The sequence below is a fragment of the Mytilus edulis genome, chromosome 2 (genome assembly GCF_963676685.1).
Source record: "Mytilus edulis chromosome 2, xbMytEdul2.2, whole genome shotgun sequence".
NCBI lineage: Eukaryota > Metazoa > Mollusca > Bivalvia > Mytilida > Mytilidae > Mytilus > Mytilus edulis.
Window position 1 is genome coordinate 70,513,306 of NC_092345.1, and position 19,872 is coordinate 70,533,177.

A 19,872-nucleotide genomic window follows, 5' to 3' on the forward strand; every position below is an offset into this window, starting at 1 on the left:
ACACAACGTGAAACAAATTAAAAGAGAAAACCATAGGTTTGATTTATGCTTAAAACAACAACAACAAAATAAGGCAGACAGCAATCAACAATTATCACACAATGGAATTAAAGACAGTGAAACAATTGTTATTTTTTTAAAACAAACAAACAAAAAATATGACTATATGTTATAATATACAAATCAGATAAAGATTATCGTATTAAGCAGCAAGATGTTACTAGTCAAAAGGAGCGTGTAAACTATCTAATTTGACAACACAAAATAATTTTATTAAGAAATACATACATTCGATACGAAATAACCAATCATTTTTAATCAACTGGCGATTAAGGAATTCGAAACATTCGGGAAACATGTTTATACTACGTAATTTACCTTTCATAATTTTAGTAGTAGTTAAGTAATAAACCATTACTCCAATAAAAAGAAACATGTCAAATTAATTTCAAAACAAAAATACATTTTTGTTAATAATTTCCTCCTACTAATCTAAAAGGAGAACTTTGTGTTTACTATTATTATAAACTGCATTTACCAACTCATATTTCCCTCGAAGCAGAATTGTATTTGGATTTCACAAACGAATTATAAATCGGTATCAGTTCTTTTCTTAGAATTTACCTTTAATATCATACTTGTAGCAAAAAGACATCCTTTATTGGTATTACAATATCCAAGTCTTTTGATTACTTGCACATTGTAAAATCCAGCTGTCTTTTGATAATTTGCACACCGTAATATCCATATGGCTTTTGATGTACTATAGCGAAACTTCCTTAGAGAAAGAACGGCGGTCCTCCAAATCGATTAAAAGGACCTGGTGGTCCTCTTTGGTGAAGAAACGGAAAATTTGGCCTAGGAAAATTCATTTGGCTTCTTAACCATGGTGGAAATTGATCAGGACCTCCTTGAAAAGGCGGAGGCCTGGTTGGAACTGACGTACTGTCGCGAATGAACTGAGCAAACTGTCTTTGCATACCTGGTCTCTCGGATGCCATTCTTTCGGCTATCAGTCGTCTTTGAAGATTCAATCTGTTTGCGACAACTTGCTGATGTGTAAGTCCGGGTGTATCTGCTGTGTTGCGTGTATTTGTGACTAACTGTCGGTTTGCTATGATTCTATTCAAGTTTTGTCTATGAGACTCTGGAACATTTCTGTTGTTATTCATAATGTTGGGATTGTTCAACGTTGTCCGTTGTTGCTGTCTTTGGTTTGCCAAAAATATTGGATTTGCCATGTTCCGTCCTGCGCGAGTTGACGGAACATTATTTGCTGCACTTGAAGGCTGATTATTATTTCGTGCTTGTGATGTCAACACATTTTGTCTTTGCCTTTGATTATTTACGGACAGTGTTCGTGCTGGACCTACAATGTTTTGACTTGGTTGTTGTGTTGCTGCTTGTCTTGGTAGTAATGCCTGTCTTGCGCCATTTTGGAAATTGTTTCTTGAAGTTATCGATCGAGTAGAATTTCTGGTCGAAAAACGCAAATCAGATCTATTTATTTGGTTGTTATTATTAAAACGGTTTATTCTCAATGTTCTGGTAGTAAAAAGTCCTGTATTTGGCCCCCGCCTTACATTATTAGTATCTAATCTAGTATTATTTAGAAGTACAAGTAATGTGTGTCTTGGTCTTTGTTCATTTTTCACCATATTCCGAGTATGACTACCCCCTTCAAAGTTTTGGTTCATTGGTCGTGGTTGAAGAGGCAAAGCCAAAACACGTTGGTTACCTTGACTATTAAATGGTGATGCAATCCTGATAGGTTGTCGCATATTTGACGTAGTAGGCTGTTGCCCTTGCATTTGTATAACTCGCATCCTTATTTGTTCAGCAAGATCTGTTTGTCCAGCCGGTATGTTTACAATCGACGAAGTTTGGCTTCTTACTCCTGTTCCAGAAAGATCCTTTAACAAACCTCCGAAAAGAAGTTCATGTTCTAACTTTGCATTTTGAGCAATATCATTAAAATTTATAGTTCCGTCGTTTGTATTGAGTTGAATATCACCCGAGCCGCTCCTTATTCTTACAGAATTAGGTTGAACATTCACCGATTGAGATTCATCTGAGTCCAGATCATTATCCTCAAATAATCCTTCTAAAAATTCATCTAATCCGGCACTGGGATCATCGAACGCTATAATGTCAGAGTCAAGTTCATTGTTTTCAGCTTGTTGGTTTCCAACATTAGCTTCCACATTGATCGGCCATGGATTTCTCTGCAAAGCCTGCCTAGCAGCATTCTGTGGAAATACTGGATGACCATTCCTGAATCTCTGCCATTGAGAAACTCTTTGACGAAAAGGGAACTGGCAAACAACGAAACTTGACAGTAATGTCAATACTGACCATGTCAGAATGCTAACCATTTCCTCTGTTTAAGGATCTCAAGCTATGTCTGAAAATAAACCATCGAAATAACCAGATTTATTTTGATGAAAAGCTACATTATGTGGTGATCAATCTTACAGTTTATTATTTAACGACATGAAAAGAATTAATTTCATTATGTTTTTCAAACCGCAGCAAATAATTACAATTTTAAGTGAAAAACTGAAAATTTGATACATCATGACCAATTTGTTATTTTCAATAATGATATGACAGTTGACTTGGCAGATGTAGGTCACTTTTAGAATATGATTGTCTTCTCTGTAACTAATGTTAGATCAGTTGCATAGATTTAAAACTTGGTATGCTGTTCAAAATGGTGGTAAAATATTTACATGTAAACGAAACAGCAACACAACAGAATGGTATGAATCTGATAATTTTGTAAAATTATAACGAGTTTGGAAAGTTTTGTTCTTTTTTTTTTGCCGCAAAACATATGAGATTTATTTCAAATGTGCATACAATTTCAGAACTATTTCCTGGTTTGCAAATAAATCGTAGTCTTATGTGTATAGAATAGACAACTAAAGTTTCCTATATCCTTGCTTCTATATAAAAAAAAATAAAGAGATGTGGTACGTTTGCCAATGAGACAAATACCCACTAAAGAATAAAGAACATGGATGAAATAACTAGAGATAAGTCACGATAAGACTTTCAGCAATGAGCTTAACACATACTATATACATGTAGTATACAAAATATGAATATCGAAGCAATTTTTTTGGATTTACCTTCATGAGGAACGCTCGAAACCGAATATTTGAAAGTCAAGGATTTTTAAGGACCGAAACTGTTGAAGTGCTATAAAGTGCTCTAGCTTCGCCAAACGTGAAGCATATTCAAAACAAGAAACAATCGACCTGAATAATACTAAAAGCAACACTGATTTACAGCCTCTCTACTTGCAACAGACGCATGATAACTGTGGCGGGGTTAAACATGTTTGAAAGAGCACAATTACCTCCAAACCGCGGACAGTGGTGTAACAGCGCAACAAATCAGATCGGTAGGAGAAATAGAAAAAAGATATAACAAAAGACATAAACAAAAAATACCGATCTATGATAATTGCAGTTACGGAAAAAGTAAAATCACAAAAAAATCAATCGGAAAGTCCCTAATCAAATGGCAAAATCAAATGACAAAACACATCAAACGAATGGACAACAACTGTCATATTCCTGACTTGGTACAGGCATTTTCAAAAGATAGATTCGAAAACAAATTTAACTCCGAGCCTAAAATGTCATTCAGTGCATATCAAACATATTTATATATTTTTTTTAATTCTTTGCATACGCCATATTTCTTTTTACTGTTCGTGTTCACGCCAAGTTATTTCATATAAATGAAGATAATGTCAAAAGTAGGGAATTAAAAAAAACACTAACGGTCACATTGCAGAAGATTATACAATGTATGATCATGGCTTGTAAATATAAAAAGTATTTCGCTACAATTCAGTAGAAAAACTCGACAAATGCTTGCTTTTCGTCCGGGTTTTAAAGCTCATACTAATAAACTGGATATTTTTTTACAATGAATATATATACTATAACTCTTCTTGCCCAGAATGAATAACCAAATAAAAAAGTAAAACTTCATCCATTCGTCGTATTGTCATCAAGTGATCTGGGGTTTTCTATTCTCTCCCCATTTTCTCCCACAACCCTTGTTAAAGACCTTTTTGCTAGAAGTGTAGGGCAACCATTTTTTTCTCTTCAATCTATGTCGATGTGTGTTTTGTATTTTTTATGTGTTGTATTTTTCTTTTTCCTTTATATTTCGTTGTTTTACCAAAGATCAAGTAGTGTTTGTTCTTGTATGATTCCGTGTCATTTCAATATTATATGATCATAAATACATATAAGAAACAACTTAACTTCTCCTTTCAAATATATTACACTTAAGCCTAGTCAAGAAAAATAAGTGTAACTGCACATTGGTTCTATAAAATTTCTCAACAAGCACAGCAATATTAAATATTTAAAGATGTGATAGGATTGCCAATAAGACCATTTTCCACCGTTTTATAGCGAAAAAACCCATACCGTATTGCATTCTTTAAAAAGCCACGAAAAGACAAATGTAACACAATTTTAAAGAATAAACTAAAGGCCTGGTGTATAAACAAAACAATGAACGTAAAACAATTATGGTAAACGGCAACAATTTGAAACGACAATTACTGGCTTTAATGAGATTTGGTTCTTTAAGGAAATTCAAACCCTCATGAATTTGTTTTTCCCTTCTAATATGATAAGTACAACAGCCAATACCATTAGTCACATTTCATAATATTTTTTTATTTTCAAAAGTAATTGATAAACAGGAAATACTTTTTTACAAAAAAAACCCCGATAGACTGTAGCCCGGATGCCAGTACACGTCAAATTCAAATGCCGAACACAAAGAAACTGCAGGACCTAACATACCAGATTTATCTATATTTACGATCACCAAACGGGTGGAATTAGTGGAACTGAAATTGATTTACCTTCTAGAGCACATATGCTTACCCTCACGATGAAGTTCGTGGTGCTCAGTCTTTCAATATGTTTTTCGAATGTAAACTACATATATTGTTCCCACCCCCTTTTTGGTCGGCGTGACGTCCAATCATGCATGTCTTTCCCCGTAAACAAACCGATGTATCCTCCCTCCCTTTCTGCGAGTAAAACCATTGCTTAATAGGTGCAACCCTTTGACTGTGATGTTTGTTAAAGTACAAAGCCACCATGTCCTCTCAAATCCGACGCCTCGTATATGGAGAGTGTCATGTTCTGTGCACTTAAATTTTCAGGGTTATTTCAACGTCCTCGTTTTCGCGTGGCAGGGAAAGTTCATTGCCTTTACCCCATCGACCAAATTTTCAGAACCTATCAATTTACTGTTGATTTGTTCTCGTTCTGACACATGTATGCATTTAATATTTGCCTCTACAGTTCGTGTACCATACATATCTCAGAAGAGGGGAAACGGAGGAGATACATTAACTAGTGTGTTTGAATAATAATTAAATTTTATATAATAATCTACAAAATTACAATTTATTCGTTTTCCTAGCACGATTCATTTAGTTCCAATATAAATTAATGTAATAAAGATTGAATGGTTTAATACATGCTTACAAATATGATTAATTATACGAAATTTTAAGTATTAAAAATCAAATTCTTCAAATATTACAAGAAAAGTGATCATGAGGTGACTGCTAAGTTCGAATTTAGAACTATAAGCGTGAATTTTAACATTTTGTTTTAATCAAAATGCTAGAAGAGATAGAAGTATAGAAACAACATATCCACATGAGTTTACGACTTCATACGCATTATGGTTTGTTTCTAAATACATTTTGATATGAGCGTCACTGATGAGTCTTATGTAGACGAAACGCGCGTCTGGCGTATCAAATTATAAGCCTAGTACCTTTGCTAACTATCATGTCACATTTTTTTTAAATTTCAGACTAGTTTAAAATAAGCATCAATGCTATGTTGCGTTCATAAAATATCGTGTAAAGTTATTGTACTCCGTCTCAGAATTCAACCAATCAATGTACTGGATTTAATGTTTCAAGCACATATTTTGTACTGAAGTACCATGAGTACTGAGTAAAGTTGTATGACCGAGAGCCCAGTAGAACGCAAATTAAAATAGCAAATAAATGCTGAAGTTTAAATTTTACGCAGCAAACAGATTAACGCAATATCTGAAGGCAAATGCTTACCTAACCAACTTCTTCAGAGCGACTTCATCATTTGGACAGATTTGGTGCAGATGGCTCTCGCTATTAAATTGTACCAACAAGTAAACGCCTTGACAGAAGCAATTTATCAATAACATAATTTGAAATTAATTTTCTAAAGATGACAAATCATATTTCCGGCCAAAATAGTGAGTTGGCTTACAAAATACATCTTTAGTGTTGCAAGGTTAGTGGTTGTTTAATCATAAATTACATCAATTAAACAAAAACAAGATCGATATTTGAGGAAAGCAATGAAAATATCTTTAAATTACCATAAATTAATATTAAATTGTTTTTAAAAAAATAATTTAATCAAAATGAAATTATTTGTTTAGATTTTCAATTTATCAGGTAGTTTTTGGAGCATGTTGATCTTATTTAGAAAAATATTTCAATCCTGATCTACTGTTCGATACTAAAAGCAATTAATCATACCTGATGACTCCTATTCCGGAAAGTAACACGTGCATTCATAAATCGGTTTAATTCTACTTTTTTATAATTCTATGAGTGTTATCATTATTAATCATGGTTATATGAAAAATTAAGGTTATTCAAAAAGGTAAAAAAAAAGCCAGCAAAGTGGGTGCATTTGACTGCTTACATTTTCGAATTCTATTAAAATCTATAGATTCTAAAGAGCATGTGTCGCTCACCTGCATCCTCAACAACGTAATTTATTTTTAGGGAATAATATTATGAAACACTCATCATCGAAAAAATGCTCTGTTTTTAAAGAGTTAACAGAAAATTTCAGTCATGATGACATATGTTTTAGCCCTTTTAGCAATTTAAAGTTCTATCTACATTTTATCTATTGCAGTTTTCAAGATAGAAGGCAAAACATTCGAAACGATGGCAAAAACATCTTAATTAAAAGGGAAACAACTCCAATAACAAGTCGACTAAAGATTACAGTCATGATAGCTTATCTGAATATGTTGTTGCTGATCATTTGAACTATATAAAGTTTCTATCTATCTTTTATAGGCAAAAAAAAAAAAAATTGGAAACAAAATCGTCATTAAAGGGCAATTACTTCCATAAGCAGTCAACCTACTAGTAGGCTGACGATTTCAGTCATGTTGACATTTTTTTTTATAGATCTCGACGTGTTGATCATTTTGGCTTTCTTATTTATTTATGTTTTTAAGATATAAGGCAAAAACTCAAAACAGATTTTTTTTTTAATTAGACAAAACTTGCATTTTACCCAAACGGTCTATGTTTAGCCATGTCGGCAATGTAGAAGTAGATACCCTATAATGATTGTGGCAAGTAAGTTTGGTTGAATTGTGCCCAGTACAGATGAGATGTTTGTACAAGTTAAAGGACGACAGCGATAGACGACGACGAACTTTTAAGCGTTGAGAAAAGCTTACTTGGTCTTTCGGCCAGGGGAGTTAAAAAAGAAATAAGAAAATGACACCACACCCGTAAGCGGGGATTTTTATTTTATTTCATGAACAAGTTTGCACCCCTTAACGAGCTACCATTTGACCTTCCACACAGGCGGGGTTATTAATAATGAAGCCATCGTTGAGCCGCGGAATATTACGACGAATTATTCAGGTTATACGGCTTTAGGTTATTTGCAAAAATGTAACTTAAAGCTTAATTCTATCACGTTACATGCATGTAACATTAACAGTTGCTTGGTAAATATTCTAGGTACTTCTGAAATATTCCAAAAACAACAAATCCAATTTCGGGGAATTTTTGTATACTAATGAAATGAAAAATTAACAACATTTAAAATATGAACATATAACTCAAATTTACCGTTAACTGTTGCTGTGTATTCACTGTGAAAATCCATAATTTAACTATGAATTATATACAAATTATTACTAATACATATGTAGTTAAAGTGATTTATATCCTATCAATAATCAATGGTCCAATTTTGGGAATCCCATATTCATTTGATGACATTTAGATACAGCTTTCTTATATGATGACAAAGCGTCGATTTTTTGTTTAATTTCCTTTACTCGACCTTTATCAGCTAAACCACATATATGGGGGTTGTGCCAATTTATTAAATTTAAGTGTGAAAATACCGCTTTATTACTAAACAAATGAGCCAAAGACGATTTGGAGCAAAATATCCCCTAACTGAATTAATTAAAAATAAAATTTCTGAAATTTGTTAAAAATTGAATCTTTGTGCTTTTATAAAAACATTGTAATACAGCTATGAATTAGACCCATTATTAATTAAAACTTTGAACTTAAAAAATGAGTGTGATAATTTGATGCTAGTAGTGTAAAGATCACGGCTTTCTCCCAGAATATATTGATTCGTGTTTATCTACTAATTTTAGACAAGCTTGTGCTTAGAAATATTCATAAAAATCAACAGTTTTTTTAACAGCAAAAAAGACTGCCGTTGAATATAAAACAAGATGTGGCATGATTGCCAATGAGACAACTCTCCACAAAAGACCAACTGACATAGTGTTATGTCACCGTACGGCCTTAAACAATGAGCAAAACCCAAACCGCATAGTCAGCTATAAAAGGCCTCGAAAAGACATCGGAACTAAACACATTTATTCAAAAATCAGTTGTTGGCATGAAACGGGTTATGTTCTTCTCATATATGTTATTTTGAGTGTTTGGAAGGTACAGAGGACACAAAACAAACAATATATGCAATTATTCTTCTGTTAAACAAAGCCCACACATAGGCACGGGCTATACATTTTGTAAACACATACTGAAATTGTAATCGGAGAGACTACGACAAGTTTCCGGAAATATAACACGATTATATTCAGTTATGGAAAACGTTGAAGTTGAAGCCACTGTACATACGGAATATTCTAACACTCTACCAAAAAGTACATGCAACGAATCAAGAAAGCGTAATATATCTGAGCTATCTGATATTGACTCTAATTTCGAGAAAATTAAGTATGAAAATAAAAAACAGAGAAATTGTATCGAAAATAACCGTCCTAACGTAAATCACGATTCACTCAATGAACTTGACATTAAATCACTTGTAATTGGGCTTTCGCTGGAATTGAAGTCCGCTGTCTCGACACTATCCCAACAAATGACAGATCTAGAAAATAGGCTTGAAGTAAAGATTACTGAGAAGTTAGTTTCGGTGATGGACCGGAAATTCGATAGCAAAATAGACAACTTTAAGAGCGAAATTAGAACTGAACTTGACACTATGAAAAACAAACTTAACTCGGTGGAAAAAACGTATGCATCCGTCGTAAAATCAAAAAACTTGGACACCATTGATAGAGGGAAAAATTTGATCATTAAAATGTTACCCAATGACAAAAATGAAACACCCAACAATAACTGCTTAAAAAACAATGTGATTTCCATGATAAGAGATGGACTTAAGCTAAGAGACGTAAAAGTGGAAAAAGTGGAAAGAAAGCAATCAAATGGTCCCCGTCCAGGTGTAGTAGTGGCAAAATTAAATTCAAAACAAGACAAAACAACAGTTTTGGAAAAGAAAATGGAACTCAGAAAAACACAAAAATATAGAAACGTGTATATTGAGAGTGATGTTGCATACGAGACAAGGGTCCAAAACTCTAATATGCGCACTATACTTCAAGAAATTGGAAAAATGAACGACTACAAAATTTTGCAAGGAAAGCTAGTGAAAAACTTCCAAAGAAATCATAACCCATACAAAAGAACATAGGAACTAACGCTTGGTGTATGGAATGTTGGCGGGTGGTCACAACACACTGACAGTGAAAATTATAAATTTAGACATTGCGTTTTAGAACAACTGAACTTTGATATATTCTGTGTGTGTGAAACTTTTTTAGTTGGAAACAACAAATTCGATATAGACGGTTATACATTCTATGGACACAACAGACTGACTAAGCATCATAAAGCGAAGCGTGGCTCGGGTGGAGTTGGAATATTTGTAAAAAGTAGTATTGAAGAGAAATATAAGGTTAAAATATTAGATAAAACCGTCGAAGGCATTCTTTGGCTAAATTTCGATAATGAACAGGAAACTTTTTGTGTATGTGTGTGTTATTTACCACCAAAAGGCTCAAGCCGCTCAAACGACCCAGAACAGTTTAATGCAGATCTTACTAATCAGGTATATATGTATCAGAACATTGGAAAAATGTATATAGTAGGTGATTTCAACTCGAGATGCTCAGACATTTCAGATTTCATTGAAGGAGTTGATGATGTAACACCAAGAGAGGTGATTGATTATAGTTCAAATACGAATGGTGATTTATTAATAGATTTCCTAGTCGACTGTAATTTATGCATGCTCAATGGAAGAAAAGGAAAACAAGATTTTACGTGTATATCGAAACGAGGTAAATCAGTGGTCGACTTCATAATAACAACCCATGAAAACATTCATATGTGCACTGACTTTGATGTTAAAATCATGTCTGATATTACCAACGAATTAGGATTACAAGACATGAACCAAATGCCTGACCACTCGGTACTTACAGTTTCTATCAAGAGAGAATCGGCTAATCAACAAAATGAAACACCACTAGCGTCTTACTCCGATATTCAAAAACTTCCTAGTAAACCGAGATCTCGGACCATACCAAACGAATTTTTAAATGACGATACGATACGAGTAAAAATAGAACAAGTCATTCAAAACATCGAAAATAATTTAACTGTGAAACAAGACGTCGATGCTGCCTACGGTTGTTTTGTTGAACTAATTTCTGATGAAGTGAAATCCAAGATAGGTGAAAAATCAGAAGGAGATAACCAATACAGGAAGTCAAAAGGAAAATCACGATACAAACCATACTGGAACGATAATCTCAAATTACTGTGGGATAAAACCTGCGAACACGAAAAAGTATGGCTGAAATGGAAAGGGTGTGGTACCAAAAAGAAACGTGTGCGAGAACAATTTCTTACATCGAGAAATGCGTTCGATAAACTTTTGAGGAAGGAAAAACGAAGTTATCAAATGCGACAACAGCAAGAGTTACTGAATCTTTCGACAGAGAACAACACAAGAGACTTTTGGAAGAAAATTGGTAAATTAGGAATAGCGAATGACAGGCGTTCTTCAATACCAATGGAAGTATTAACATCAGAAGGTAATGTGTGTAAAGATATTAAAACAGTATATGACACATGGAAATGCAAGTATGAACATTTATTCAATGTAACTGATAGTAAGTACGACGAAGACTTTCTATGTACTGTTCAACATCAACTAGAAAATGAAATAATAAATCTTTCAGGAAAGGATTCAGAAATCTTAAATAATGATATTTCGTATGATGACGTTGAGAAGGCTGTTTATCGAGCAAAACTTAATAAAGCCGGCGGGCTTGACCAAATATGTGCCGAATTTCTTCGTAACAACTCGTGTGTGAATATTCTATTCAAGATCATAAAGTTTGCATTTGACAATGGAGTTGTGCCTGCGACATGGAACAACATACTCATAAATCCAATATTAAAACCAGACAAAGATTATCGTGATCCTTTAGGCTATCGAGGGATAGCTCTGATGTCAATTCCCTGTAAGATATATGCAGATATTCTTAACACACGTTTATCATCCTGGTTAGAAGAAAATAACATCTTAGCCGATGAACAAAACGGCTTTAGAAAAGATCGTGGTTGCATTGAACATTTATACTCTCTAACAAGTATTATAACTAATAGAAAAATCGAAAGACTATCAACGTTTGCTTGTTTCATCGATGCCAAAAAAGCCTTTGATTCTGTAAATAGGGAGATGATGTGGTTTAAACTGATGTCAATAGGCATAAATGGAAAGTTTCTAAAAGGACTACAGTCGTTATATGTAGATGTTCGCTATGCTGTTAAAGTAAACGGCCATATGACCGATATGTTTGGCGTTAATATGGGCGTAAAACAAGGCTGCAAAATATCACCATCATTATTCTCTGTGTATGTAATCGATCTAGTCAATGAAATAAACAATCTGAATCTTGGTATCCCGATCAATGAGTCGTGCATTTTGTCTATCCTGTTATACGCTGACGACATTGTTTTACTAGCACCAGATGAAGAATCCCTTCAAATGATGTTAAATGTAGTCAGCAACTGGTGTTCAAAGTGGAGATTAAGTTTAAATTTTGAAAAGACCAAAATAATACATTTTCGTTGTCCCGCATCCCCTCGATCAAACTTTAACTTTCTTTTTGGAGACACAACTATTGAGTATTGCAGTAAATATCGATATTTAGGATTGTGGCTTGATGAACATCTAAATTGGAAATTTACAGTGAGGGAAATAAGAAAGTCGGCAAGTAGAGCTCTCTCCGCACTTTATACAAAGTTCATTTCGTGTGGCGGAATGGACTATGACATATTTACAAAACTATATGAAAGCCTTGTACAGCCTGTTTTATTATATGGAGCGAGTATTTGGGGCATATCAGAACACAAACAATTAGAAACTGTTCAAAACAAAGCATGCCGATACTACCTAGGTGCTTTTAAGAACTCTTCAAACCTAGCTATACGTGGAGACATGGGATGGTCTACGGTAAAAACTAAACAAAATATCGAAGTTTTGAGACTGTATTTTAAAGTTACAAACTTAGATGGAAATAGGCTCGTTAAAAAGATACATGAATCGAGTAAATCAAAACAGCGCTCGTGGAATTCCCGTGTACTGAAATTTATTGAACAAATTGAATTAAGTTCTTTGATAAACGCTCAAAATATGACAATCCGACAAAAAGTTAATATTGCAAAGGACAAGTTAAACACTATGGATGCTGAAAATTGGCTACGCGATGTGCATAACGATCGAAACTGTGAAAATGGAAATAAACTTAGGACGTTCAGACAATTTAAAAGTTATCTTCAGGCAAGCAGTTATGTGAAATCCGTCAAGTTTAGAGACTACCGTCGAACTTTATCCAACTTTCGTTGTGGCTCCTTACCACTCGCCATTGAAACAGGACGTTACACCAAGCCAGTTACACCTTTAAATGAAAGAATTTGTCAGTTTTGTGATGGAAATACGATTGAAACTGAACAACATTTTTTAATGAACTGTAATTTTTATTCGGACTTGAGAGAGGAACTTTTAAATTCACCTTTTTTATCAAACTATGTTTTTATTATCTTGAGTGTAGAAGAGAAATTTAATTATATTATGAGCTGTGATGAAATTCAATTTTTGTTAGCTAAAACATTGCATTTGATGTTTAAGAGGAGAAAGATAAATTTATAACTTTTAAAGAACTAAAATTTTTAATTATTATTTATTAGCATATTATTTTTAAAAGATTTTAAAATCAATTCTACCCTTTTTGTTCTTTTAAGTTTAAAATTGTTGATCTACGAAGTAATTGTTTCGTATTTTTAAATTTTACTTTTGAAAAATGTATTAAATTGTGTATGCATTTAATGCACATGAGGTAAAAGTGTCTCATATGTCTTTTAAGGCAGGAATCTAATATATTTTTATGCTGTTTTTATCTGATGTATAATATATTATGTATAATGTTAGATTGTGACACTGTAATAAACTAATTACTTACTTACTTACTTACTTACTATGTTATGATGGTATGATACTAAACCCCTAACGGGAAGGATTGTGCCTGATGTTCATATGATGAAATCATAATCTTTCAGTCAGTTTAATTGAAGTCTGGAGCTTGCATGTCAGTTAACTGCTAGTAGTCTGTTGTTATTTATGTATTATTGTCATTTTGTTTATTTTCTTTGGTTACATCTTCTGACATCAGACTCGGACTTCTCTTGAACTGAATTTTAATGTGCGTATTGTTATGCGTTTACTTTTCTACATTGGTTAGAGGTATAGGGGGAGGGTTGAGATCTCACAAACATGTTTAACCCCGCCGCATTTTTGCGCCTGTCCCAAGTCAGGAGCCTCTGGCCTTTGTTAGTCTTGTATTATTTTAATTTTAGTTTCTTGTGTACAATTTGGAAATTAGTATGGCGTTCATTATCACTGAACTAGTATATATTTGTTTAGGGGCCAGTTGAAGGACGCCTCCGGGTGCGGGAATTTCTCGCTACATTGAAGACCTGTTGGTGACCTTCTGCTGTTGGTTTTTTTTTTTTTCTATGGTCGGGTTGTTGTCTCTTTGGCACATTCCCCATTTCCATTCTCAATTTTATATGTAAAACAATTAAAAAGAGAAAACCTACCGCCTAATTCATGTACAAAATTATGAACAAAAAACAAATATGTTACACAGTAACAAACGACAACAACTGAATTACAGGCTCCTGACTTTGGACAGGCATATACAGAATGTGGTGGGGATAAACATGTTAAACTCCCCAAACATGGGACAGTGGTCTAACAGTACAACATAATAACTAAAAGTCACCTGTAAAAAGCTTATCAGGCTGATACAAGTAGAAATACTTCTAACAAAAACATAGAGTGGAATGGACAGTTATTTGTTCATCCCCAACAACAAAAAGACACTAAATGCCGAGATCTTAGAGTGCAATCAGTTACCGACAGATAAACAGAATAACGTATGACTGTTTGACACCGTCTCAACATTGATTTTGTTATTTTGGTTTGTTTGATTGCTGTCTAAGAAAAGAATACCAAACACCTTTTTCCACTAGATATTGCAGAAAACTTACAAATGTTTAAGTGCAACAGACTGAGTTAGATCGAATGACATGAGAGATGGAGTGCAAAACTATAGTCGACCTCTTTCAATCGAATTTGAATCATAAATGCAAACAAAGTACTGTGAACAACAAGAACTATCCTGTTTGTTGATAAACTATACTTTAATTAGGTATTTTAGTAAAAAAAAATCTGTACTGTAGATGAAACCAAAACAATAACCAACTACTACAAAGACCTCAATTTGTAATGTGAACTGTAATGTATAAATATCACAAGTTTTCACAGTATAAAGCTACAATATCAGTGGATGTTATGACTAGCCATGTACAGTCTGATCTGATCTGTAGATCATCGCTCAAAATCAATGTACACTGGAAAGAAATATATAAAGTTATTCAATACATCATTCACATGTTCATGATAGTTCAATATAATCTTAAAGATTTAAATGAAAAACCGCAACATAGTATAATGTTATTATGTCTGAAGTATTTTTGATGTTTTCAATGTTTACATGGACAATGTAGGTAATTTATACAAAATACATGCCGAAGCTGCTAATGTACACAAAATATATGGCGGCTTTTTATCTATACATTTTTCATAATAGTTAGTGTTGTCAAATCATTATACCCAACTTTTGACTTGGATAATCTTTCAAAAGAACGATTAACAGGTTAACAAGAATTAAAGTTGATGGTTTCTGACATCAGACTCAGAGATCTTTTAAACTGAGTTTTACTGGGAATATTGTTGTGTTTTTGTTAATTCTACATTGGCTAGATGAATAGGGGAGGGTTGAGATCTCACAAAAAATGTTGACCAATGACCAATTTATGTGTCAGTCCCAAGTCAGGAGCCTCTAGCCTTTGATATTCTTGAATGGTTTTGAATTTTAGTTCATTTTAATGTTTTGGAGTCTAGTATGACGTCCATTTTCACTGAACTTGTACACATTTTTACTTAGGGACCAACTGAAGACATCCCCCCGCCCTCTTCTGGTTGTGGAATATCCTTGTTGTGTGAGAGATCCATTGGTGGACTTGATCTGTTTTTTGCTCATTGGTCAGGTTGGTGTCATTTAACACATTGCCCATTCCCATTCTCAATTTCTTTTAAAGACAATGAGTGCAGACGTGTGCAGTACTTTACGAGTGCACAGTTATATAATATGATGTATTCAATATTTTAAATAATGTATACCTTGACATCCTTTCCTAGATCCATACGAATAGTTCTTGTCTGCATGATACCACTAGTATACACACATAACAGCATTTCAAAATTGCTGAATCATCATTTTGATAAAAAAAAATATTACCAAGTACATGTATTATATATTTGTCAACGGAATTCTTACGATTTTTTTTATATAGTATTTCATTTGTATTAATGTCATGTTGCAAGGGCAAAATATTTAAACCAATAGGCAATACTTCATATTTCTGTCATGTATCTGTATTACAGTGTTGACAAAATTATCATTGTGGGACAAGTTTGGGATGACACTTAATTTTTAATAAAATAAAATAAGTCACCACAAAATCTAGTGTCTCACTGTGTCTTAACATTATTACGATCAGGCACCAATAAAAAGAAATCAATAATGTTTTCTCAATATATGCCAGTGTACTTTAAGAAGAATCACTAAGATGACTATGCCATTAGTGAAACGTAATTCTGTAATTCCTTACATCAACATGTAACAGGGCTGTCACATATCTATTTGACATAATGGAAGTTTAAAAACTGGAATTCAACCTTATTTAGTATAAATCCTCCAAATAGTACATCACATCCGGTTACATACTAGAAAGGATCGAAATAAATGAACCTCTGAATTTGACAGTTGTAGTAAATTAATCCTACATTTAATTGCAGTAAAAAGTTTATGGGTCATAAACATATATTTTGGGTGTTTCAAAGCACATTTTTTTATTTAGTGTTTTTATAGAACTTTTTGGAAGCTTGAGGATACATGGTTACTTAAGCTTGTAATCAATTAAAAAAAATGATATTTGATTGGTTAACTTTCAGTGATGGTTATTATCTTAGATACAATGAAACGTATGTAAAATTTTGTCTATAATGCTGGACAGGATAAAACTTACTCATACCAAGTATTTCTTTATTTGAAACAAAGATATATCTTTCATTTTTTTTAAAGTGCAAATGTATTAAGGCTTATAGGGAAAAAGGTTCTTACACACTCTACAAATGAAAAACAATTACAGTTTAGTCATAGTGTTTACATGTCAGAAATAAGTAATTAGCAGGGCATTTTTTTCTATCAAATTTCTTTGTTTTTATGAAGGATGAGTAATTAAATGCATATTAAAAACTTCCTAATTGACATATTATTGAGTTAATCATTGTTAATCATAAAGGATTCTGGGTACATCCTTCGAACTGCATACTAATGTACATTAATTATTAATTCATACCTTAGATGTATGATCTATAACAGGATCTAACCAGTCTTACCACCACATCAATTATACTAATGATTTAAATTGCTTGTTTTAAATCTTAATTTAAATGTATTATCATGATCATTCAAATTTAGTTGTTCATTCCATAGTTTAAAACAACTAACCTTGCTTATTCTAATGGGGCCATTCCTTCGTCAGCACCTCTCTTGAATCCTAAGAAAAAGAACAATAAAACAAGTTGTATTAATACAGTTTCACGGACCATGGTTACTTAACTATAGGTTTACCAACGACAAAAATGCAAAATGCATGCAAAAAGATAAATCTGACTTGGTACAGGCTATGTCGAAAAATACATAATTTATGTACATATAAACATTTGATAAAAAGAAATTTTAAACCTTTTTTTGTTAATTATGTCACCATGATCATGGATATGTAAAAACTCAGACAAGTCAGAAATTATTTCTTTCCTTTGATACATTCCACATGTATAAAATCATAGGATATGTCTGAAATCACGGTTAGAAAAACATAGGATAGGGGGTATCTTCTATGACACAAAAACAGTATTCATGAATATCAAATGAAAAAAAAGCAAAGGAAACCACATTTTAAACTATGTACATTATTAGTCATGCAATACATGAGGGTATGAATTTTTTTCCACATTTTTTTAGGTCATTTTTTTCTATAACATTATATGATGATTTTCTATTGTTTAAGTTTTTGATTGATCTGTATTGTTAAGGAGTTAACTTATTACTTTCTATTCTCTAAATCCCTTCTAGGTCTTCATACATATCAACAAAAGTTCAAATTTGAATATTATATATATATGCCTAAAATCAGATCAATAACCATGATTACAATATCTGCATAAATCATTGAAATAAAGATAAATGGTGTTAGCACAACTGTTAAATTTCAACAGTTAAGGAGGAAAGACTTGAGAAATAATATATACACGTATGATCTCTCAGTATGATTCGACTTAACCAGTTTCTTCTGGATGTTTCAACTGATAAAACTGTTAAAAGACTCATATGTTGATATATATCATGTCATTTGAATTATTATGAATTATTTGAACATTTAAATAGAAACCAATGCCGAAAAAATGTCCTCCTGATTTTTATTTCGGATTGTAATTCTCAACATCATTGACATGCCATACTTCGTATTTTTTGTCTACTATATACCCCTTTTCTTTGAACTATTTTCAAATACATCTTGAACGAGTCTCAATCTAAAATTCTGTCCTTAAGTTTGTCTGTTCGAATGCGCATAGGAGAGCGTTTTGTCAATTTTGCGAATGTGTCTAAAACTACTAAAAATGTATGAAAATCCATCGTTTTATTTGGAAACATACCATATCCATAAGGTCAGCAGACCATAGCTCATCAATTCCGGTAACTATCATATAAGGTTTTTGTGTGGCCTCTTTGCCTGTCTTTTAACACTGTATGATTCCTGACTGTGTAACCAATTCCGTATTTTGTATTTGCTTAACGTATATTTTCCATCTTTTTTGACAAAAACAAAACACTTTTCAGTCCTAGAAAAGCTTGCAGAGTTAGATGGATTAAAATAAATGTTCCTGAGGTAGACTTTCTAAGACATGCTTGTTGTTCTGCGTTATAACCTAAAATATTGTTTTTTAAATATTTTCAATTGCTTATTTTTCTTGTCACAAGCCTCGCTTTCATTATCATTTATTTCTATGAAGTTCTAAAGTTTTAATAGCCATCTGGATAGCTCATTTTTTATTAAATCTATCGCGTAAATACGCTCCGACTTTGTTCATAACATTTTCATGCATTTTTCCATAGTTTTGTCTCATGATGTATTAAATTAGCTGCAAATATCTATTCATAAATATTTTCCAGTTTTCATTTGTTTAACTTTTCATCTACTCTCTTTTTGGCTCTTTGAAAGTCCATTGTTCAAGTATTTCGTTGTCTTTGACTCTCTTGCTATTTATGTAGCATCTAGATAATTTGCCTAACTTTCGAAAAAAACTTTATTTTCCTAATTGTTGTCATCTAAACCTAACTCGTTATCTAATTGGTTGTCAAGTCTTGCCCTTTTTGTTGAATTATTTTCTTCTATATCTTCAGGCAATTTTCTTTTTGATTCTTTATTTTCCAAACACCATGTTGTGATGTGTTTCTGTAGATCATGAATAGTTTCAAACAAAACGCCACAATCGTCACATGAAATCTTTTTGAGAGATCTTTATTAAACATCTGTTCACTTTGAATCTCTTCTGTATAATACTGACTGCTGTATTTGTATTAATTTGCATCAGTGTGACGTCACTAACGTTTTCTTTCTAAAATATTGGCTCTTAATCGTAAATTTTCCAGAGTTGTCGGTTTCAAATCTTCAAATAAATAAACAAACGGTTGCGCTGTAGCATCCTGAAACTTATTCATAAAATAGCTGACTTACCCTCGATACATTTGTTTACCTAATGTCATCACTTGTTGCCTATCTATAGAACAATTAAACATAATTAAACAATGACAGTTTCCATTCTGAGTATGATCCTTGCTGTAATACAAATTTTGGTTAAGAATTACTACGGATACATTCCTGTTGTGTCTCCTCCAGTACACAGATCGGTTATTCTCGAGTCTAAGGCTGCAGTAGACATCAGATCGTCCAAAATACTCAAGTTT

At 32.8% G+C, this 19,872-nt stretch overlaps 2 protein-coding genes across 3 annotated transcripts; one reads left to right on the forward strand and one right to left on the reverse strand.

Annotated features, from left to right (window-relative positions):
• Window positions 1–250: 250 nt before the first annotated feature.
• On the reverse strand, window positions 251–8,049 carry LOC139512813 (putative uncharacterized protein DDB_G0277255). 2 transcript variants are annotated; one of them, XM_071300733.1, is made up of 2 exons: window positions 7,937–8,049; window positions 251–2,404 (listed from the first exon to the last, which is right to left on the reverse strand). In XM_071300733.1, the coding sequence occupies exon 2, from the start codon at window positions 2,373–2,375 to the stop codon at window positions 780–782; it is 1,596 nt and encodes a 531-aa protein (XP_071156834.1). In that variant the 5' UTR covers window positions 2,376–2,404; window positions 7,937–8,049; the 3' UTR covers window positions 251–779. The 2 variants fall into 2 exon arrangements, with proteins under 2 accessions (XP_071156834.1, XP_071156833.1); XM_071300732.1 differs by lacking the exon at window positions 7,937–8,049 and adding an exon at window positions 6,134–6,254.
• A 2,228-nt stretch (window positions 8,050–10,277) lies between these two features.
• LOC139510993 (uncharacterized) lies at window positions 10,278–13,364 on the forward strand. The gene has a single exon (XM_071297557.1). The coding sequence runs from the start codon at window positions 10,278–10,280 to the stop codon at window positions 13,362–13,364; it is 3,087 nt and encodes a 1,028-aa protein (XP_071153658.1).
• Window positions 13,365–19,872: the final 6,508 nt, after the last annotated feature.

Excerpts from the sequence above, each read along its gene's own strand:
- LOC139512813 (XM_071300733.1), bottom strand. The coding sequence starts at position 2,375 with ATGGTTAGCATTCTGACATGGTCAGTATTGACATTACTGTCAAGTTTC.
- LOC139510993 (XM_071297557.1), top strand. The coding sequence starts at position 10,278 with ATGTATATAGTAGGTGATTTCAACTCGAGATGCTCAGACATTTCAGAT.